The sequence below is a fragment of the Prinia subflava genome, chromosome 5 (assembly GCF_021018805.1).
Source record: "Prinia subflava isolate CZ2003 ecotype Zambia chromosome 5, Cam_Psub_1.2, whole genome shotgun sequence".
Lineage (NCBI taxonomy): Eukaryota > Metazoa > Chordata > Aves > Passeriformes > Cisticolidae > Prinia > Prinia subflava.
Genome location: NC_086251.1, coordinates 29,640,040 through 29,663,650, shown reverse-complemented (window position 1 = coordinate 29,663,650; position 23,611 = coordinate 29,640,040). Strand labels below are relative to the sequence as shown.

At 42.5% G+C, this 23,611-nt stretch overlaps 1 protein-coding gene across 6 annotated transcripts in view; it reads left to right on the top strand.

Moving 5' to 3' along the window:
• Positions 1–23,611, top strand: part of SUSD6 (sushi domain containing 6) — a 94,316-nt gene that overhangs the window by 42,314 nt on the left and 28,391 nt on the right. For 5 of the 6 annotated variants that reach the window (XM_063398721.1, XM_063398723.1, XM_063398719.1 and 2 more), the window contains 2 exons: positions 4,651–4,842; positions 9,218–9,247. In XM_063398721.1, the coding sequence (XP_063254791.1) occupies positions 4,722–4,842; positions 9,218–9,247 (151 nt within the window). In that variant the 5' untranslated portion in view covers positions 4,651–4,721. Of the gene's footprint in view, positions 1–4,650; positions 4,843–9,217; positions 9,248–19,674; positions 19,697–23,611 lie in introns of those variants that run through there. The other variant, XM_063398724.1, reaches the window with a different exon arrangement.

Genomic DNA, 23,611 nt, shown 5'->3' with positions numbered 1-23,611 from the left:
TTTTTTCTGAACTGCCTGCAGGTAACTTCAAAGACTTTGGTTTTTTCCTTTGTTCCTAACTTAAACTGAACAGTGTAATTGAATTGTGATGCTATCCCTAAATGTTAAAAATACAACTCTGTTTTTAAAAACTTTCAACTAATCTGATTTAACTACAGAAAGTAAGTGGAATGAAGGATTTCTTTCCTCTGCTGTCAATTGGACTTGATTTTTCTGGTTTTTTTTTTTTTTTATTTAGCAGCCAAGAGGATGGCTTTTTTGCTTTAAATCTTAACTTCCCTTTGAAAGCAGGCAAAATAAGGATACAACAAAACCAGCAACTAAGGGTGAAGGTTAAATCCTCTGAACCACACTGCTTACATTAGATTTCACTTGCAGCATGACCATGAGGCAAGAACAATGCTTGTGCTTAGCTTTTCAAAAGCTATGCTGTGCACACCCATCACTCATGCCACTGCTAAGATCTTTGCTGTGTGCATTCAAGAGTTAACAAACAATGTCTGAGTACTATTCTGTGAGAGGGAAATCATGTAGATAAAATACATATTTCTTTGTGCATGAGGATAACTAATTTTCTTTTGCTAAGTTTCAAGTATTGTATTTAAAAGCAAGCCAGTAGCATTCCAAACATTCTGAACACTTCCCTAAATAAACTTTGAAGGATTCAGGTTGAAGACCTGTTTTCCAACAACAGTGACACAGAACATAACTGTGCCAGGCATTTTGAACAACTAGAGAGCTTCAGACTGTCCAGTCTCTGGTTGTCTAGAGCATGTCCTGAGCATATTGGGCTTCCAAAGAATGTTTTTCCATGTGGACCTAGGAGTCCTGCTGTGACAAAATAAGAAAAATAAGACAAGTCACAATCCTCTGAAAATTTACACATGCTTATAAAAGGATCTTGGATCAAGGGATATGAGTTGGCAGCTTCTGAAGGTCTGGAAGATAAATGGCAAAGATCCCCAAAGCACTTACCTTAAAGAGAGCTCCTGCCATATATAAGTGGGTCATCTTTGAAGAGGGCTGCTGGTGGTGTAAGGGCAAGCAGGAAGTCTGGCCTGCATGGTTTCAGTGGAAGCTGATGTCTGCTTGAGGACTTTATGTAGAAGCAAACTACTGTTCCCTGTGCAAGCAGGGCTGGCCATGCAACGAGGGGGGCTCTTGAAGCATCACTGGGAAGCTTGCTTGATGCCAACACTTGAAGAAAGAGCTGGAGATGTCTGTAAGCTGGGAGCAATGGGTACTTTTTGACTTGTTCATAGCACTCCCTAAGAGGTGTGTGGCTATTGACTTTGTGGATATAGAGGATGGTTTATTGTCTTATCCATATTTAGTAGGTGTTTTTCAGGGTTCACATTATAAAGAAAGCAAAAAACCCTCCACCTTTATTGACTGATACACTTTTAACAGAGAAAAATCTCCTCCACTCCTTTCTGTGTTTATGGGCACTGCTGGCTGTACTAAATATTATCTTTGAAAACATCTTTGTTTAAACTTAATCCTTACATAACCCTTCAGCCTGGGCTGTGGCATGTGAAATGGGTCTGAAATGTCCTTGCTCTTCATACTTGTGCTAGTGTCAGCTTCTGCCTTATTGTTCTTAGTATTCAGTAAAGAAACCAGCCCATTCCTTAGTGCTTTGTGTACACTTTGATTCTCCCAAGCCCCTGAATTGTTAAGCTATGCCCCTGGGAGTATTTCTCTGACAAATGTGTGTGATCTACACTGCACTCCAGCTAACTTCAGGCAGTGGAGGCCTGAGGAGTTGGTAGGAAAGCTGCTTCCCCCTGAGCTGTAGGTATAAGGAGTGTGCGAAAACAATAGTCAAATGGAGATTTGACTCCAAATCAGCTCTCCTCTGGGAAAAAGGGATAGTTTCTTATCTAGTCAGAATCTCTCTTCTAATTTTGCCAAGGAACAGTCAAGGCTGGGAACAAGTTTTGTAACTTGGTTGAATCCCAAAGGGAGGCTCCTCGCAAGTGACACCTGTGACCCATGTCTCCTAACAATCCTGAGGGGTCTATCCATGCTGTCACCCACTGATTGGGCTGGCTACCCTTGTGTTTGCTTCAAATCCACACCAAACTAAATCAGCTTAGTGGGATGTTTCTGTAGACGTAGCAGCATCAATTTACAGCATTCCTGGAGTGGCAGCCTTGGGCCTGTGATAAACAGGATACCTGGTAACCTGGGATTCAACTGACTTGGTAGCTAAAAAGAGGTGTGGAAACCATGTCCAGTTTTAAAAAAAAGGAGAGAAACAGTGCTGTGCTTTGGAGCAATCTGTTAGTGAATCAAGAATAACCAATTATTGATTCCCGCTGAAGATGTTCTTCTTTTAGGTATTTCTAACTTGTTTGCTGTTCAGAGACCAGAACTTGACTGCTGACTTCTAGGTACAGTCTTTGGGGGAAGAAAATGCCTCTGGGGAAAGATAGCACACCTCGGGTGGCTCAGCAAATTTTGTGATAATTGCGTGCCCTCCTCCTACCTCTCCTGGCTGCTGCTATGTCACCTGACATGCACTGACAGGCCAGGGAGGGCTGCCTTTAAAAGATAACTTGGCAACACTTTCAGAGGTTCTTATACTAATGAGGCTTCATTAATTGGCATAGGGAGGACAGAGCTTTCTTGGTCTAATCAGAAGGATGTTTGTTGTAGATGGTGCATTGCTTTTTCAGAGCTATAATTCTGTGTAGAGCAGTGACTCTTGGAGGAGAGCAGCTGACTGTTGGCCTGGAGTATGGGCTGGCCTCTTCCAATTGAATATGAACTTAGGTCTGACTTGAGAGGACAGGGCAGATGTACAGATTAACTGGCTTGGCGTTCTTCACATGGAGTATTTTTTTCATTGCATGGTCTAATTGTTGCTGAAGGTATTCTAGCAGGTAAGTGAAAGTATCCTTATTCCGTTCTGCATGGTGGAAGTGTGCTAAACAAAGCATTGGCTCCTTACCTGTGGAGTACATGAGAAATCTGTGGGCTGTGCTGCAGGCATAGTGGGATAGGTTCACTCCTTTCCCCACCCCCCCTTCAAATGAAGCAAGAAACACAAGGGGTAGACACAGAGTTTGTTGTAGCAGCAGCTCCAATACACATGGGACTTTAAATTTCTTCTTGAAATGACATTTCAAGGCAGGGTGTATGCAGACAAAGAATTTTTCTTTGAGAGAGACTAAAAAGAAAGATCCAAATTTTAAAGATAGCCCTTTCATGAAGAATATATGAGCATAGTAGTGACATGGAACTAAGGAAAAACTCTCTTTTCACTAGAATGGCTACCAGGTTTATTGACAGATGTACATATTCCCTCCCATAATGCATCTACTGTTTTGCCTGAGTAATTGGAAATGTGAGTTGAGGCATGTGTTTCTCTAGTCAGTGCTGGTGTATTGCTTTTATCTTGGAAGTACTTAAGGACTTGAAGGTTCTGCCTTCCCCAGTAGTAGGTGTGCTTACCCAGATGTCCTCTTTGTCCTCACAAGGTACAAAAGAGTACGATACCTGCCTCTGCACTTCTCAGAACTCCTTGAGATTATCCAGCAGTTTTGAATTTCCTTGGGAAACTTGGCCAAATAAAAAACCTAATCCCCCTTCAGTCTGCATATTCATTTAACTGAAGAAGCTGTGGCTGAATGGAGTTTTCTTCAGAATTAAAAGTTTTCCTGTTGTCAGGTGTAAAAAGCCATTAATTTTGGCAAATTCGTTTTCACCTGAGAGCTTCAGATGTGTAATGAATAGCAGGATACAAGTGTTGAAATGGGTTTCCATGTGGGGATGGTTTTTCTGGTTGTTCTTATTTTATTGGTTGATTTGTTTTTCCAGGGTGTTTTTTGGTTGGCTGGTTTTTTGTTTGTTGGTGTGTTTACCACTGGAGGCCTTGCAGGTTAAAACTATGGTAGGTTGGTGAAGTATGTGTTCTGCTGGGTCTTCATTAAAAGTAAGGGTTCAGCCTTGTGCTTTCTCTGTTTAGCAGTTGTGCTTTGTGTGTTTGTGTACAAGGTTGTTTTTGCTGTGACAGTGCCTCATAGGCTGTGGGTGAATCCCTCAGTCCTCAGGTATGAGCAGTGTCACATCCTGCAGCTTTAATTGCTGTGCTCTGTCCTGTCGGATCATTATACCTGAGGTCTGCAAGTTGTTTTACATTCCTCCTCGGAAGCGTGTGTTTGCCTGCCAGCGGGCTGTCAGCATTGCTGTGCCTCTCCAGGTGGCTGAAGGAGCATTTGAGTGATTTATCCTAGCTGTCTAGCACAGTCTGCTGCGTCTTGGAGACCTTCTGAAAAGTGATGGGGGTGTAGGAAGACTGGCTCTCTTGAAGAATTTTTGAAACGAATCCTCCAGATGCTATGTCCTCTGGGGCTGTCTTGAAAGGAAAAGCTAAAATTAATTGTAAGCTAGGCAGTCTTCACATTTGAAACATCAGACAGTGAGTGAAAAGTTATAGTCTCTTTCTAATACTTCTCCTTTTAGTTTTTCCTGTGTAGATTGCTTTTTCTGCTCCTGTTACCTTGAAAACTGTGAATACTTAGTAAGATTCCTAAGTGTTAGAACATGTTAAAGGTTTCTTTGTTTCTAACTTTCCCTCCTCCCTCTCCACATGTTGTAGGTGTTTGGCTCAACACTTTTTATTGCTTTGTCTGTTTTTTTTAGACCAAGGTGCTCCTGATCAACCAGATCTTTCAACCAGAAATATTTTAAAAAGAAACCTTGGTGGGTAAAAGATGTGCCATGGAATGGTAGCATCAAAGAGCAACACAGGATCATCTCTTGCCTTAACTGGCCATGGGTTATTTCGTCTGCTAGTTATCTTTGGTTCCTTTATCTTGGAAGCACAGTCCACAGGTAAGTGAAACCTTTATATATGTTACAGGGAGGGGATGGTTTATAAGTTTTGAAGTCGCTGTATATTTTTAGGTGAAAACTGGTGATTGTTGATGTATTTGTACACATCTTCCAGTACTCACAGGAAAAATTCCATCACTGCTTGTTGAGCGGAGTGTGAAGTGCCTGAACTGAATGAGTCTTGCATATTAGTAAATAAGTGCTTGTCCTTCATCCTGTAGTTTCGATTCCCATGGGTTTTTTCCCCTCCATTCTCATCTCTTCGCTGCAGCTGGGGACACTTGGGGCATCCCAAGAGCATGTTTTTGTTGAGTGAGATTCTCATGTAGACAGTGTTATCTGTGTGCCCTGTAGCAATTGCTCGTGTGAAGGGTTAGCAGCAGAGATTGTGTCCAACTCTTTTGCACAGCTGATGAATCTGTTCAGTGTTTCCATGTATGCTGTCTTCTGACACCTTAATGCCTGCTACCTGTGTCCCTCTATTGGATCTTCTTTTCAGCTTAAGTTTTCCCTCTCCCCTCATCTCTTGATGTTTCTTAGATGGATGAGTGTTGTGAATGGTGTAAATAGCAGCAGAATGGGATTATACGAGAAATGTCATCAGAGATGGGAGATCTGCCTTTTAGAATTGAGTGGAAGGAAATGTACTGGATACTCAGAAGGTAGTACGTGATGTGAAGTATGTGCTTGATTACCCAGTATACCCTGAAATATGTCTTTTTTTTCTCAGTCCAGCCATGATCTAGTTTTTGTCTAGAGAGATGTGTGGTCATAGGAGGCAGGAGATGGAACGAGGAACTTTGTTTGCTCTTGCAAGAACTTTGAAGGAGTTAATCCTAAATAGACAGAGTTCACTTGAGTAGCTGTTGTAACATGGAACATTAGATTGCCTATGTAAAGAAAACCTCAGTTCTTGACGTAACTCTAAAAAGTCCTATTTATTTGACATACCATGTCACCTGAAAATGTCATGTGACCAACATTCCTCAGCATCAGTGTGGTAGAGCAGAATAAACATTAGCTGCCAGATGCACTTGAAGTTGAGGTGATCCTGTATGGTGCTGAAAACTTCTGGAGGAGGAGTTGATTTCCTTTTACTATTCCTGGCTTATTGAGTTGGAAGGAAGAGACTGCTGAAATCAGATATCTCAGGCTTATATGTCTTCCTGACCTGATTTTGGCCTTGTAGGTAATGAGGGAGTGGGGAAGAGCATGACAAATTGTCATGAATAGTTAGTGACAGTGGGAAAGGGACAAGATGTTTTTGGATCTGGGCTATCCATGGGTTTTTTTCCAGCCTTGCTGTTGTTGTTGATAGTGTCACTGCCTTGTTTCAGGCCTGTCAGATACGCCTCCCAGCCTGAGGCACCATTGCCATCTGAAACTAGGCAGTGCAGCACCTTCAATGAGAGACTGCAATCAGTATGCAAATGCCTCGTGCTGCATGGGCTGCTGGATGGGGAAAAGCTGCCACAATACTGTCAATCCGTTTTAATATAATTTTTGAGACATCCGATCACATTACAAAAGCACTAGTTAGGCATGCCAGAAGACCCAAGAGTGATTCTGCATTGTGTTTCTGTGTTCTTTTTGCTTCAGGATCTGAAACCAATTGTGGTGAACTGATCAAGGCAGATCATCAGCTAAACAGGATTATAGTGGCTAGGCAGGAACCATTTCCTGCAGGGAAAGCGAGAAAACAGAGGGGAGCCAGGATCATAGCAGAGGGCAAGACACACAGGGGAGAAGTCCTGGGGAAGGGCTCGCTGAGAAGCGCTTCCGTGTATGGTTTTCTGAGACTGGGATGTAGCAACCCGAAAGCCAATTGCTGGGAGGGGGTGCTCAGTGATGCCTCCTGGGCCCAGGGAGCTGCACCTGCAGCAGCGTGCCAGCCATGGCAACGATAGTGAGCGAGTCAGCTGGGGAGCAGAGAGCCAGCTGAAGAAACAAAGAGTGCTGGCGAGGCACATGGAAAATCATCTTTCCCTCGTCTTTGTCCCCCAGCCACCTCGCCATCCTCACTTTATTACTTTGCACAGCAAAGTCATTCAGAGCAAGCAGAGCAAAGCGATGTTAACATGAAGCAAGAGACTGTATTAAATCTCATGGTGGTAAAGCTTATCTTGAATGTGGAGCCAGTGTGACAAGCTCAAAATTGTTACAAAAGCTGAAGAATGTTCTCATAAAAAGACAAGCATGGAGACAATGCCTGGCTCAGCCCTGAGTGAGAAAGCAGAGCTTGTGATTCATATGTATAAAACCATATGAGGTATATTGTATTGCCATCATTTTGCTGCTTAGAAATTCTATTGCTTAAGTTCCAGGAAGCTTAGAGAGATATTCATGATCTGGGCAGGAAGATGTTCTCTTTGCCATGTGGTTAATGCAGAGAGCAGACTCATTTTCAGTCAGCAAGCATCTGCTCTGTCCTCTGGTAATAAATCGATTTTATTTATGCATGGATTTTTAAGAAAAATCCTCAGCACTTTGTCTCAAGCAATCTATCCAAATATCCTCGAGTGCCATGAGATGAATATGAGTTGCTTAGTCACTAAGCATACTGCAGAATTTGGGGAAACTGTTCCCTAACCACTGCACATATTTTAACACAAAACAAATGCAGCATTTGGTAATGGGCAAGCAGTGAAGCTGTGTCAGAAGAGGAGGATTTATGGAAACTTGAGTGCTGCTCAGAAATATTTTTTGAGCTTTATCACTGTTGTAGCATTTTTCCTCGTCTGGCAAGTTCTTCAAGATTAGTTGCAGGAAAAAATGAAGGAATGAGCAGGCAAGGAGACTTGGAAAGCTCCTCAGTAATATTGAGACTTAGCTCTTCATCTGTTTTTTCTGTTTCTTTGAGGGTTCAACTGGAATGTAGCTAAGAGCTAGGATGCTCAGTAGAGGTGGGGAAATTTTGAAGCATTGGAGAGGAGCAATGCCAACCTTTTAATCTGCATTTCCACAGATAATGCTTCTCTATTTTTTCTTTGTTGCTGTGACTTTTGTAATTTTTCCCCCTCTCCCTCCCATCTCTGTCCCTTAAGGCCTTGTATTTATATCTCATTCACAGTGGTCCTCCTGCGTGGCCAGGCTATTTTTGGAAGAATGACAGTGGATCAGATTAAGTTGTTCATTAAATTTTAACACGTAGTCTGTAAAATACTCTGAAAGCTTCCTATGATTTATGTTCCAAATGTGCAATCTCTCCTGGATTCATGACTGGCTCTGTCAGAAACCTATCAAAACAGGTTGGGCCTTTCATTATTGGTAATGGCATCACCTGATCTTGGGAAATGCAAGTAAATGTGTTGGCAGAAGTATTAAACATCCTGAATTAAGCAAATATCAATACCCATAAAGGAGAGAGTTTAAATATTAACCTTTAAAATTAATAGTAATGCAGGCTTGGTGAATCTAAGTCCATTTAGATTTAGACACAGTCTGATTTTTGTTGACTGCACATGCAAAATGCTGTAAAGTTAGCTCTTTAATTTTTAGGATCGCCATTAAAATGATAAATCGAGCTTGAATAAACTCAAACGACTTCATTCCTGTGTGTGTTTCTGACGCAAATGCAGCCAATCTGCTGCTTGCTGTTCTGAGGCCTTTTCAGTGCCAAGGTTATTCTGCACAGAAGCTCTTGGATACCACTGGTATTTGTTTGCATTGCACAGAGCAGCTCGTTAGCGCGCACTCCACTCATTGAGCAGATTCAGACTTGTCCCTGTTCTTTGGGAATCTCGGCGAGGCAGAGGTTTCCTTTGTCTCTGATTATGCAGCTGAAAGGAAGGGGTTTATAAGCTCGGGATGAATTCAATGGCCATGAAAACAATGAGACTATAGCACTGAAAGGCCAGACAGAAATGTGGAAAGTGTCATGCATGAACAGATGATCTTGATTCTAACCTGTATGCTTCATGTAAGTGTGGGTTTGGAGAAATTACAGTGTCAGCCCAAAGCAGTATGGCCTTCATCGTGGAGAGAAGGGGAAGCATTTTCAGGGGTAATTCCTATTTCCAGTCCCTTTGTAGAACTTAATAAGAGCAGAGGGGTATGGAGGAGCATGGTGAGGAGTTGCAGAATAATGACCAGGCTGCAAAGGTGGCTACTAAGCAGATGCATATAGGCTCAGAATTAGACTATTCATATAATGATAATAATATTCACACTGCTACACATGCTGACCCAGGCAGTGTAACCTAAGTAAATGCCTTGAAGGGAGTGACAGGGATCTCAAGAAGCCATGTAACTTGTTTAATTTTAACGAGTTCTGGTGGCTGAAGAATGAATTAAAGCTTTGTGATGTTTAGCTAACAGTTGGCTTAAACCATGATAGCATAATAATAATCCTGAATTTTCCTTTTGTCTGTCCTAGGTTGGCTAAGCAAATCCAAAGGACCTGCATGTAAGTAAACTTACATTCACTGCTGTGCTATGAGAAATGAGTGTGACATTTTACTGGTTAATTTAAGTGTCTCTGAGCTAGGATTCCCATTATACTTTTTGTTGTGTTGGGTAGGCTTGAGATTCATCTCTACGCCCCATTTTCATTTTTGACCCTTGGATTTGGGAATGACGGCTGCCCCACAGTTTGAGAGAGGGGAGATCAGCTTCATATCTCTCATTGTGCTTTGAAGGGATCCTTGTGCCTTCTACTGCATTTCATTTCAAATGAGTCAAGAAAACAAATCAGAATATTTCATTAAATGCTGAGATGTGCTGCTTGTGAAAGTTTTGAGAGGCTAAAAGAGTATTGAGAGGACAGGGAGGACAGACTGAGGTAAAAAAATCTTTTTGTTCCTTTAATCAAGAAAAGTGAACATCTCAGCATGATTCTTGATATATTCCATTGGATGAACCTGCTTTTCATTTCATATGCTCAGAAGAAGTCTAAAGTCTTTCCAGTGGCTGTGTTATTGATGCATGCAACTTTGGAAGGAGTTGGGAAGCATATTGCGTTTCCTTATCTCTTCTAAATGTATAAAATAAAATTTTCTGTACATTTTTGTTAAACTCTGAAACATGATTTGTTAGTCTGAACTTTCCCCCTCCTCTGAGAAAAACAAAAAAAAACCCCACAGGAAAAAAATCTGAGAGGAATGGATTAATGAAGAAGAATTTAAAGGTGTGGGAGGGGAATTTTGCTACCTACCAAATTCTGGTCTTCAGAAAGTAGGGGTTAAGAGAAGTCCTGATGGGATCATCTGAACCCTCTACTTTTATTCAATCCCTGAATATTGCTCCTGGCAAGAGGAGTGATATCACATACACAGTATTAAGGGGCTTTCAATTCTTGGCTACAGTTGCTAGTGGGAAAATCAGCTGTTTTAGGAAAAACCTCAAGAGTTGTCTGGTCCAATTTTTTGTAGCTTCTTGGGTTAGAATACAAAAGATGGAAACTGGTAGGAATTTCATTGTAGAGGGATGCAAGAGGGGTGGTACGTGTCATTTGTTCTTCAGGAGAAACTAGTGATGAGCTACTGTCCAGGTTCTGACTCATCTCCTTCCTGGTGTTCCTTGAGGACTGCTGCCTGCTAGGCTGAAGATACAGTTTTCTCTGTCTCTTCCTATTTTCATTCAGTCTTTTCCTTTTTATTTGCTAAAGTCAACCATTTGAGAAGAATTTGGGATTTTCCCTAGTATTACAGGAAAAGTCCTGACAGTGGGATAGAAGAAAATTTGCTTGTTTATCCCCTTGTCCCAATTCCTTTCCTGCTTCTGTCCCTTTTGAATCTTACACTGGTTCTCAGTGCAGCTAAGGAACTAATTTTTTAGAATATGTGGAATGATTTTCATCTGTGCAACCCATGTCTGCCTGCCATTGCTTGTCCAGCCCTTATGTTTAACCAAAGTACCACAAGTTTATTTCCTGTTCCTGCTGCCAGCCGAGAGTGATTCTGCAGTGGGGATGGCAGAGCAGGAAGTACATTTGCTGTGGAACTGTGGCAAACTTCAGTCTGGGCTGTTACTGCACGTACTGCTGGAATAGCTGGTGTGTGGTGTGTAAAGCTCTGGATATGACCTCAGCATGCTGACGTGTGATAAGGAAGAAACAAGTGGTAGGGCAAGGCAGGAAACTGTAGATTGTTGAGTCTTCAGCTTTTGTGGCTGAGTCTGTCAAGGCTCTGCTGAACCTGGGAATCTGTGTCTAGATGAGGACTGCTAAAACTGCTGATGACAAGCTGCCAAAAGTCAGAGTGAAGACAGTACTAAAGGCCTTGAACAGCAAGCTCAGAAATGTTCATACCTTTGTGAAAGTAATTGGAACAGGATTATGGCATTATCACAGAGGTTGTACCTTCTTATCTGTGTGTGCTGGTCTGCATATAAAAACACATCTTCCTTTTAATGAACTGAAACCTCTGGGGAGTGTTCATCTTCCCCTGCAAACAGTTCCCAAGGAGTTCCCAAGGCTCTGCTTCCACAAAGTGTTGCATTGGAGTTGGAGCACTGCTTCTAGATGTTAAAGGGATTTGCAGTAACCCCTTTGGGTGTGAGGCTGCATAGATGAGTTACTGGATGTGCTAGATGGATTGGGCTGGAGTGGGCATATTGCTAAACTGTTGAAGAATAAAATGAGCTTTTGGGCCCAGCCTAGTACAGTGATCCTTTTATTATGGAACGAGGAGGGGAACTTCCGATTTCTTCTACTGAGAAGACTGCCTAATTTCAAGAGATTGTTTGGATGCTTCTTCATTGCTTTTATACTTTGGTATGGCTGATATTGGATGGAGATGCCTCCTGTGTTCCTTCTCCATAGGTCCAATGCTGTGAATTCAAAAATAAGTGGCCTAGTGAGAAGCATTTCAGTGGGAGCAGAAGCCAAAGAATTGAACAGTAGGGTAACAAAAGAGCATCTTGAAATCCTGTGGGCTCAGCATTTTAGGTCTAGCCAGTCATCTTAATTCAACTGGGAAAGTATTTCATGTTGGAGAGCAAAAAACCAGCATTGCTGCTGCTTTTGAGATACATCCTTTTCTTTGTCAGTAAAGAGAAAAATATGTCCTACTTGAAAAATGTTGCCTTGCTGTAGAGTGAGATAAGCACCTCTGGTAGATGTTGTCGTGTGTTTTCAGCCCACAGACAGGGAAGGAACATGATAAGCTTTGACACATGCAGAGTCGTAATTAGAAAGTCAAATGCTGCTGCTGCATTTCAGGCTAGAAAGAACATTTTCTGTGTCCTGAGAAAAAGACCAACATGGTGTGGAAAGAGTTACGTGTCAGATATATCCTTAGACACTCATAAAACTGTCCAGAAAGAGAATAAAACTTTTTTGTGCTCTTACCAATGTTGTAAGGCAAATGGGGATTTGTAGGAAAGAGGTAGAAGAGACTGAATGTGTATGAGGATCAGTAGAGAATAAGATTCTAGGAAGGAGAGGAGAAGGACAGGAGTCCAGCAAAACAGGAGGGTGTCTCTGTTTTCAGAAGTGGAGTTGTGAAAAAGATCCTAATGGTTTATAAAGCAAATTAGTGGCTTGGTGGTTAAGTAGTGTAAATCCTAAAAGAAGGTAGTGTTTTATTTATGCAGGTAGATTAGAACAGTTGAGAATAGTATGGCCTTGGGAGGGAGACCTCTAGTACAAAAATGTGTGTTTATCTTTTAAGGGTTAGGTAAGAGTGTCTTAATGCAGGAAGATGCCTCTACAACATCAGGGTTTTGAAGCTTTTCTGTAGGCAACAGGACTGACTTGTGAGACACTGACAGAGTTTAAGAATTAAAAGGTTACGAAATGGGTGTGTCCTCAGGGACTGAAGCTTCAGTGCAGAAATCTGAGGCAGAAGCAGATCAGGGTGAATATGTAAATTACTTGAGCACTGGCTGTGCCTGTCTATAAGTGCTCTAACATCATGGATGGTGATCTGGGGGGTGAGAAATTGTGAAAGACCATATAGTAGTTTTCTGTGAAAGATGATGTAAGGAGGAACTTCAAGTGGAAGTTGCTGCCACAGTTAGAGTACTGTCTGACTTTGTCAAAGTTCTGCTTTTCTTAGTTTGTGTTCACTTTAATACTTAAAAGCTGCTTTGCTCTTCCCCCTATCCTGCATTTGTTTGGCTGCTTCACCCCTGTAGAGGAACCCTTTTTGTAGAGAAAATAAACCTATTAAAGCTGCCTAACCCTAGATCCTTGTCAACACTCCTTGCCAATGGTGATCCCTTCCAGGTGGGGTCTGTATGTCACTGTAAGTGTGGAATGAAATTTTATTAGAGTGGGTAAGCAACTTCTAGTGCTGCCTTTATTCTGGACCACCAGCATGCTGGAAACTTAACCTTCAGGAGACTTAGTTGATGCTGCAGAGGCCTTTGGGAATATGCTTCTGGTGTGTCATACAAAACTCACAGCTACTAATATATCTCTGTCGTGGAGGAGAGAAGTGTGGATTTCTAAGTTTCCTTGTACCCATTCCTCTTGTAACTTCAGAGCAGCTATCTTTGAAACTCAGAGCCCTGGGGATGCCCTTGCTGTGTAACCTGTCCCCAGTAGTTCAAGTTTTGGGCCTGCTGGTGTGCTTTTTGAAAAGGACCCATACTGTACAAGTTGAGCTAAGCCATGCTTTGTGCTGTAGCACATCTTCTCTTCTGCACAGGCAAAGTACGTAAAGTATCTGTAATACTCTGTATTATCCTAAAGCTAGTGCTTCCCTTCTGTCACTGGTTTTGCTTTCCCTAGCAAAAGTAACAGTTGAATGCACCTGGAGAACAACCTTCAGGTTTCATTGTAAACACTTTCTTTGGTGTAAATTACTTAGGTTGTAAGATACTAAGAAAATGTAAAAGCTTTGTCATTTGGCTGTTTGGGTTCAGTTGTCACTTTTCTCTCAAATGAGGAAATTACTAATTTTTCATATGTAAGCTGAGAAATTTGAATATAATCACAAGCTGCACTGAGTATGCCTTTAAGAGCAAGTCTTAGTGAAAATAAAGAAGGTGGCCAGTTTTTTTTTACACTTTTATTGTTTTAGTCCTCCAGTTCTTTGCCTTTCTCAGCAAACTAGTCTTGCTGCAAATGTTACTGCCATTAGCCCAAAGCAGGGTTGACCTTTGATCCTTCTCACTTTGAATCTTTTTATTTGCATTTACTTCTCAAATATTTAAATGTTATCCTCAAGTTGACAGTTTGTGCTTTGATGGTGACTGTTTCCTCCATGGCATTTAGTAAGCTGGACTCCACTTTTGGAACAGCAGAGGGGAGATGTACAGTGCTGGGAGAGCTGAGCAGTCTGTTGGTACAGGATCCTCATGTATGTTTGTCACTGGGGCGGTAGTGAAACACACAGAGGCAGATCACAAGACTGGCAGCCAGGCCCTGTCAGCGCACTTGTGCTATGTGGGAGAGGAGGTGTGTGCAGGGGTGGCCAGATCGCTGTCTGCTGGCGTAAGGCCATGCCTCTGCTGGGCAAACACACTGGAAGTGCAGTGTGGGGGCTGTGCTGAAAGAGGTTAGCTCCTGTGAGAAGTTCTGCCTCCCTGCCTCCTCTTAGCACCCTGGAGAACTGACTGCTCTTGGCACATGCCTCCAGCTGTGCACACTCCTTGAGGATGGAGCACCTTTTCAGAGAACTGGAATTTTTTGTTTGTTTTGTTGGGTTTTTGGTTTTTCTTTGGTTTTTGGGGGTTGTTGGTTTGGTTGTTTGTTGTAAATTTTTCCTGCCAGTATTGCCTTTGTCATGTTTGGTCCCACTTTAATGAGGTCTTTCCAGCCATGAGCTGATCCTGTGTATGAGTTGAGTCCTTGGGCAGGCAGTGGTATGACTGCATGAGGGAAAAGGAACATTGCAGCCTGTCATCTGAGACACAGGTAGGGCTGCTTTTAGCATCCTTCATTCTTGCTGTTAGTAAAACAAAAAGGGATTGGTTTAAGCTGCTAACTAGGGGTGTTGTGAAGACATCCAGTCTCTGACTACAGTCAAGGTGAGCAAATTCATAGCTATGTTACTGCATATCTCTGGCCAGTTGTCTGAGGCAGGTCAGGAGTATTTCATGCTTGGCTGCATTGGCTGCCATGGAGGGATTTGAGAGGATGAAAATTAATGTCTGTTCTACATCCTCTGACAGCAAGAAAGCATCTTATCATTAAGTCTGTTTCCATCCGCTCAACTCTTGACTTAATTAGTTGCTCTAGATGGAGGAAATTTTCCTTCTGAGTTCTGTTAGTAGCACCAAGGAAGGATGCCTACAGAATCCGAGCTTTTGTGATTTTGTTTCTAAAAAGCTGCCACTGAACCCAGGGTTTCAAAGCTGCTTGCCAGCATGCACTGTGCACAAATGAAATCAAACACACCTCTCTCTCCAGAGTGGTCTGTCATCTTTCTTCTTTCTGTGGCAATAGAGGCTGGCCTCTTCATTAAATGCAGATACCTTTCTATAGGTAAGAGTTTAAAACACCTAAGCAGAAGTGGATTGAGGGGTTCCTACATATTATTTCATAGACTCACAGGATGTGCTGAGTTGGAAGGGATTCATCAGAAGCATTAGGTCCCAGCTCCTGGCCCTGCGCAGAACACCCCAACAATCACACCATGTGCCTGAGAGCATTGTACAAATACTTCTTGAACTCTGTCAGGCTTGGTGACCACTTCCCTGGGGAGCCTGTTCCAGTGCTCAATCACCCTCTTCAAAAAGTTTTTCCTGATATCCAACCTAAACCTCCCCTGACACAACTTTGTGTCATTTTCCCAAGTCCTCTTACTGGTCATGAGAGTGATGAGATTGGTGCCTGCACCTCCATTTCCCCTCACGAGGATGCTGAAGACCACAAAGAGCTCTCCCCTGTTTCCTGCAGGCTGAACAGACCAAGTGACCTCAGCTGCTCCTCAGGTGGCTTCCACTCCAGACCCTTCATCATCCTCATGGCCCTCCTTTGGACACTCTCTTTAGCTTAATACCTTTTCTATATTATGGTGCCCAAAATTGCCCCCAGCACTCAAGGTGAGGCCACAGCAGTGCAGAGCAGAGCGAGACAATCGCCTGTTTTGACCAGCTTTGACTGTGGGGTTAGGGTAGCTTTACCCACTGTCCTGGTGAAGTGGGAATTGCTGTAAATGCAGCAGTATTTGTGAATGGCAAATGTTTCAGCCTGTAGTTTGCTTTTCCAGTTAACCTGTATTCCACTTGGTGTGAAACTTAGCTTGATTTACTTCTCAGGCATTGTGGTGATGATCTCCTTTTTCATATAGTGGGAGATGGTAGGAAATATAAGTTACAGGAAACACTTTCGCAGTAAATCCTGTAGTATTTACAACAGAATCATCACTTGTAGTTGATTTGCCCTGACTGGTATCAGAGGTAATGAAAACTGAATTGAAAACAAAACTAGAAAGCCCTCTGGTGACCATCTGTCAATTGTTAAATATCATGTGATGGCAAGATGAAACTTGTGGTGCCTGGTGTGGTCTCCAATCTCACCACAGCAAATAGTTCCAGTTGCTTTTGCTGGGAAAGTTGACTGTTCTCTCTCCGTTTGGAGTAGCTTTCTCCACAGGAGGAATTTCTTCCCAAGGCTGAGCTGATTCCCTGGGTGGAAGGATGGATGTATTTATGTTGATTAGTTTCTCTGAGCCATGTTCTACACTGGTGTGTGCTGTGCCCAGTTCAATGGCCAGCTGTAACGATTTTTACTGTTGTGCAGTTGTTTAGCAGTAGCAAGAGAGCAGTTGGGAACCTTTTGCTTTGTCTTGTTTCAAGCCTTCCCCGAGCCCATCTTTGTCCTGGCATGTGTGTTCAGAGAGCACAGGGCTGCAGCCATGGCTGCTATGCCCCCGGCCTGCACGCATGAATTCATCAGCTTGATCTTTGCACCCCTGCTCCTCGGGAGGGTCGGATGGCAGCTGCAGCTCCTGTCAAGCGTGATGCCGGGCAGGGAGCTTTGGGGAGGAGAGGTACAAAAGGCTCCGTTTAAATCATCTGTGTTAGGGCACAGCAGAGGCTCTGTCACTCAGGCCCCATGCTTGTCTTCTGGTGCTATGGTTGTAATGATATTAGCATTTCAAAAAGGGGATTACCACAGCCCCGGGTTCTGGGGGGAGGAGAGTATTTTGGCTGTGACTTGAAAAGCTGCTTTCTGGTTACCTCTGTCAATTTTCCCCCCTCCTTCCCCCGTAGATCCTGAAGGGTTGACGATGGTGTACATGCCATGTTAAAAGTGGATTGTTGTTGTTGCAAGGAAGCTGGTTGTTTATTGGCCCAAATGTGGGCTGGCAGATATGAAGTTGTTTCTGATAGCATTCTTTCTTACTGGATTTGGAGTGACTGCCTGAGAATTTCCTTATGGAAGAGTTAAAGGGTCTGTGTTATGATCATAGCTGTATGCTGGAGAATTATTCTGTAGTCATGCTTACAGGAAGAAGTTACATTACACTATTTTGTCTTGTGTATTTACCAAAGGAAATGGGCAGCACATGCATCCTATTCAATGTCTGCCTTGCACTCACTTGTGGTATGAAAAACCCTTTCTGTGCTAAGGCACAGGATTTCAGGGTGATTCCTTGGGAAGTGATTGCATTTTTATAATGTCTTGTTTAGTGACAAAAATTACTTTGTGAAGCTTAACTCGTGACTCTTGCAAGTCTGTTGCATTACCCTCACCTCTGATCAATATTCAGTTGATCGTTTCGCACTAAGTTCACTTTCCCTTTGTGATGTTACTTGTGCTGGAAACTTGCATTAAGGCTCTAAGTATGCTGGACTCTGGTGGAAAATCCATGTGGTTGCTACTTCCTCTCCAGTTCCCTTAGCTATAGAAATGACAGATGAGGCCAGACAGATTGGTTGACTGGTCCCTGGGGTAGAGAACCAAGGGAATTGCCTTCTTTTCCTGCCCAGAGTGAGTTATACTTTGCACAACCTCTCCAAATGTGTGGGCACTAAAATTATTAGTGTCCCACAGTATCCAAAACAGAAACCCCTTACCTTGACTGAGCACAGTTGGAGGGTGTGCAGCAGGGAATGCTGGTGGTTGCCTGGAGCCTTGTCTGGAGCAGTACTGCTAGTGCTGTGTGTGTTGTACTGTTGAATAGGCAGGAGAAGGTGTGTATTGAAGAGACATTATTATATATGTATGAAGTGTTATCTTTGTGTGTGTGCCCACAAGTACTTCTCTTGCACGTCCGCATAGGGTGCAGGACCACCCTGAGTGGCTCTGCAGGATGGTGCTGATGTGTCCTGGGTGTCCCTTGCTCTGGGCTGGGAGCGGGCCCTTCTCCCACGGCTCATGGCTCCTGCACAGCTGTGCCTCTTCCTGAGGGAGATGGCAGGCCTGAGCCATAGATAAGCTGTCCCTCTGGTACGGGAAGGAGCAGAAGTAGTTTCCTCTGTAAACACAGTACAGGGTATTTGGTGTGCTGAGAAAAGCAGTCATTTAACTTATCTGTGTGAAAACAGGAAGTGTGGAAGGCCTTCCAGTAGTGTGGTGGCTGCTGACAATGTGTGTGTGCTTTTTCAGTGTATTTTGAGCTCTGCCCATCTCCAGGCGTGTTCTAATCTACTTCTTTCCGTGAATGGCACTTGCTTCAACAAGGATGGAGTTTCTCAAACATTAGGTGTTCAACTGAACCTGCACGGAGGAAAAGTGGAGTGTCTGGGTGCCCTGTGCTGGACAGAAAGCTGCGGTTGTTCTGTCTTATCCTGTCCTTTTTCGTGTTTCTGCAGATGCACCAGCACACACAGCTATGCAAACCAACCAGCTGTCCCCTTGGGAAGTTAGTCACTGAGTTGCTGTGCAACCAGCTCTAATTGTACAGCCTTTTGAATTTACAGTTCAGTTTAGCTCCTGTGCATCTACTTGTGCCTGGTTATGGGATGTGTGAATTTCTGCATCCTCTTTTCAAAACTCCTTTTGTGGTAGTGATAATAGAAATGAAATAGTATGTGTCATGGTGGAAACAGGCTGCAGGAAAAGTAAAACTGTACATCTGAATACTGTGAGCTGAAAACCTAAGAACTAAAGAATGCAAGAAGCAACAGAGAGAGAGACTGATGAAGTTTTAGGTTTACTGTGGGGAAAACCCTCTTATTCTTTTCAATTTCAAGGCAATTACTGTTTTAAGGCTTGCAAAAGAAAGATAAGGATAGCAAAAACCAGAATGAATAAGCACTGGTCATAATATTTTGTGAGTTAAGAGCATTCATAATTATTATGGAGTAAGAGGAGGGGAAAACGCATGAAGGAGAAAGTAGTTTTATTTCCCTTGCTCCCTCTTTGGATTAATGAATTTAATTACTTGGAAATAGCTAGTAGTAAACTTGTGGCTTTTTTCAAATGTACTTTTTACAAGACTGCAAATTTTAAAAGAAGAGGCAATTCAGTAAAAATAATTGAAGACATAAGACCTTAATCGCTATATCCCTCATTGCAAGTGCTTTGTGTCAGATACTGAGAACTGAATTAATTTGCCTCTGATGTATTGAGAGGGGAGAAACCAGGGCAATATACGGTGCAATTCCAAATGCAGGGAAGCAAGTGAGATACTGATTTTCAAATAGATTCTTATAATAATAAAGTTGTTCTTTCTTTTGTTCCTGTCAGCAAAAACAATAGAGGCAAATATGGAAAGGAAATGGCTATATGAAGTAATGGGATTCTGTGTAACAAGCAGCAAGAACGCATGAGGCAGAAGAAACGAGATGGGGCAGAGTGCCAGGAAAGGGTCTGAGTAAAATAAATAAAGAATGTGTCAGAAATTTCTTGCTTCTTGATGCTATAGTTTAGATTCCACTAAATGTTTGTTCTTTTGTCAGCTTGAACAGGTCTTTATGAAGTGATATAGCAGCTAAGCAAGTAAATAGCAAAGATAAACAGTATTGCATCTTCTTTACATTAGGAAGATACCTGGTGAGCTGGCTCTGATGTCAGGTACGTTACCATCAAATGAAATTTTCCAAAGTGCTCATGTCCCATTGGTAATCAACTGGGAGAGGATGTCTCAAATCATGCAAAGGCTGCTGAAAATTTTGCCCAGTGTGTTTGGCAATCTGAAAGAGTGATTTAGTATTCTACTGCTTATATGTGTAGGCAATATATTACTGAAGGAGAGCTGCAAAATTCCCATGACAACTGAGCAACATGAGGTTACTCTAACAGTGCAACTGGGTAACATTTGGAAATCCATGAACAGACACTGAAGCTGGCTTTCTGCAAAGGTTGCTTGACCATAATCAGACTGAGGAAGCATTTGAAAGACAGCTTAAGTCCATTTCCTTAAACTTAAAATTTGCAATGATGGTAGTCTGTTCTGTTGTTTCAGGAAGGCAGTGGAGTACTGTATACCTTTTCCTCTTGGTGCCTATGTATCCCCAGACATTATCTGCATCTATTGCAAAACCATCTTTGCTGTTTCTCTCAGCCACTGCAGCCACTGGATATCTCATTTACTGCAGTATGGCCCTATCTGTGCAGGCATTTTGCATTTCTAGGCAGAAATTCGCTATGATCTTGTTGCTCAAGAGGCTTTCCATGTCAAGTTTCATTGCCGTGAAACTTGCTTTTGACCATTTGTACAGAGGAGAGCAAGTCACTCAACATGTCCAAATTTTCTGTCTGCAGCCACATGACCTCCTCAGAATGAACTGTTATGGAAAACTACTTTTCTGGGAGCTTTTTGCAGAGTCTAGACTGGAAATCTGTTGCCAGTAGATGTGCTAGACTGGGATTAGAAGTTTCCAGGCAGTGGTCTTTGGAACACATAACATTAGCCCATGTAGTTTTCCCTGACACATAATGACAGCTTCTTACTTTCAAACTGCTCTAATTGTATTAAAATAAAGCTTTGGATGTTTCTTTGCTTTTCAGTGCAAGCAGTTTCTGTAACTGGCAGAGGTATGTGCCATTTGCCTTGAATAAGAAGGTATGTGGTCACAAACTGCCTCTGTAACAGAGGAATGCTCTTGTTGGAGTGTGTTCTACACACTGGGGTGACTTTTTGTGATGAGGCATTTAAAAAGACCAGTAAGAGGTAACTGCAAAAAGCTCAGCTATTGAGAGGAGAACACAGGTGCCGTTGGAATCTAGGCCTAGGAGTGTGGTTGTTGCAGGGTAGTGTGGGATCAGTGCCTTACCAGAGCAGGAGAAGAGATACTGTGGTTTGGTTTCTGTTTATGCTGTGAGCTTAAGAGTAAATGTCAACTGTCTGGTTGTTCTTCTCCCCTGAGAATGAGTGACAGTGACAGCTTTGATGTGCAATAACTAGGTTGCTGTGATTTGTGTTTAGGTTTTTACGTTTGGATGCTTGTGGGGGCAGGGCTATGAAAGTAGAACATGGAATTTGATATAAGCAAACACCTCCACCCTACTTTCTGATAAAGCCATACAGACTGGGAGGAAAAATGGGGGAGAAGAAGGTCCAGTGTCATAATCAGGACTTTTCCCAGTGCCTGGGAGACTTCTGCTTTCTTTGTCCTCAGGCAAGATACCAAAACAAAGCATCAAGAAGAGAAGTTGGTCTTTCTTTCGAGGAACACTATAGTTTTCCAGAAATCAAATATTCTATTTCTTGGGAAATCACTTTGACTTCTGGTGGGAGTTAACACGGTATAATGGTGTTTAGCCACAAAATAGCCTTTACACAATTGCAGCATTAGATTAAGAACTGAGAATCTATTTTGAGGTTTGTTGCTGGGTGACTATGAGAGAATGAAAATGTATGTCTTGACAGTGCTAATCCTTGAACATGTATTTTAGAAATAGTGACTTGGAAATGCCTGGATCCTTGGTAAAAAAAAATCTATGTAATCCAGAGGTTTTGGAGAAGGACTTTTCCTACATTGGTACTATATATCCCTTGTGAGATTTTAGAAGGCCCTTGTGTGCATGCACAGAAGGAAGGTGGTACTAGCTGGAGGATGTGTTGTCAAACTCGAGTTGAGTGTTCCAATCAGTAAGTAGTGATTTGGGAGGACACAAGAATTCATAAGTTTAGATGGGACTATTAAGTGTTTCATTAATACCCAGATGAAAGATACAGATGATTTATGAGGAAGTCCATTTGGGAAGTAGGTACTCATAACCCTTCTCCCTTCTTTCCCAAACTGGAGCTACTTTCAACAGAGGCTAAGCTGTCTCTTAGAAACCTTGTCATCTGCTCTCCATGTCAGCTGCCAGAATGTCGCTGTTTTTGTGAGTAGTATCCTCAATACTAAGTGTGGCTAGAGTAGCCTTTTCTAAAAATTTAATAGAAAAGGCAGGGGTGGGCAAGGGGCAGAATAAAGGAAGGTGCTGCAGGCAGTCTAACATGATGAGTGCTGTGAAACTGAGCACAACAGTCTTCAGTCTTTGACTATAATTGGCAAGAGGAAGAAAGTTCTGACAGTGTCTGTGGGATGTATCTGGTAAGAAAAGTAGCTCCTGTGTGCTGAGCAAATTGTATGGAGGTGGAGGAGATTGGAAGAAAGGAAAATTACCAGAAGTTCGAAAGAAGGAGCTGTGGCATTTTTATACTGCCTTTAGTGCTGGTAGCTCTCTGCTGCCTGTTGAACATGGTTCTGTGGTGTCTGTTACCTTACTACTAAGACAGTGTGTTTTGTCTTATTTCCTTCCCCTAAAAACTTCAAATATAATTTTCTCCAATCCTATGGAGGAGATGGCAAAACAAATGAACAAACCCAGGAAAGGTCTGGGTAGAGGAATTCTGTCTTTACTATCAGAATGACTTTATAATACCTGCTGTTGGTCTGTTAGGTTTCCTAGATGGTATTCAAGACCCCATGTGTTCCTAGCAAACTTGGCCCAAGTGCTCAGGTTTGGAGCTCTCAGATTTCTGTTTACATTGTTTCCCTGTAATACTTACTCTTCCTGGTTAAATGCATGTGCTGCTCTTTGAAATTTTCTATATTGGTATGAAAAAGAAATCAGTTACAGAAAAGTAACTGATTGATTTAGTAAATGGACTCTTGCTTTTTCTCTGGAACTGTATTTTACACTCTTGATGTTAATTTATCAGCATTAAATAACTTCCCTTCATGCTGTTTTTCCCCACTAGTTCTCAGGCATAAGATGTAATTTAAGCATTCTCAAGGAGTCTGCATACGCAGTTGGGAGAGTTCCCAAGTGTGTCTCTCTCTGGAGGACAGCTTTTTTGCTATTTTTAGCATGATTTCTTCAAATCTTCCATTTCCTTTGTGTGAGAAACTTTACTAATTGTAAAGAGATTGAACCATATAGTAAATGGATCTCAAATATGCATGGGAAGCTTTCACTCCCCTACCAAAAAACCTGTCAGAACTGTCTGGGCATTTTTGCAAAACTCTCTGGTAGACTGAACTACTCTGAGCAGCTGCAGAGACATCGGAGTGTACCCTAACACAAAAGTTCTACAGCTCAGAACATTTGTTGTAGGGACACTGTCTGTGCACTGTTTATTTTCACAGTGTCTGGGGTCTTCATTTTTGTCTGCTGGTGAGCTTCATCTCGCCATAACTCTTTGTGCTTTATTGCCTCTCTACTGAATTACAGCCCAGAAGATGTGGTGGGAGAAATTATAACATCTGCTGCAGGGAGAAAGAAAAACTGCATTAACTAGTGAATATTTAAAAGAGGAAGAAAGACTTCTTAGTACAGGAAAGTTGAATGAGCATGGGAACTGTTCAGATGTAGACCTGGTGACTGAGAGTGGTCTGAAGTCAGTGGCCTGCACATCTGGCCTGAGCTTCAGCTTCCTTTCTGGAAGGGTGCAGAGCTCCTGAGGGCCCTGTGCCTTGTCTGCCAGCCTTGTGTGGGTGTCTGGTGCCTCAGAACTAACTGAGCCCGAATTGAGCCCTCTCTTTGGGGAGTCCT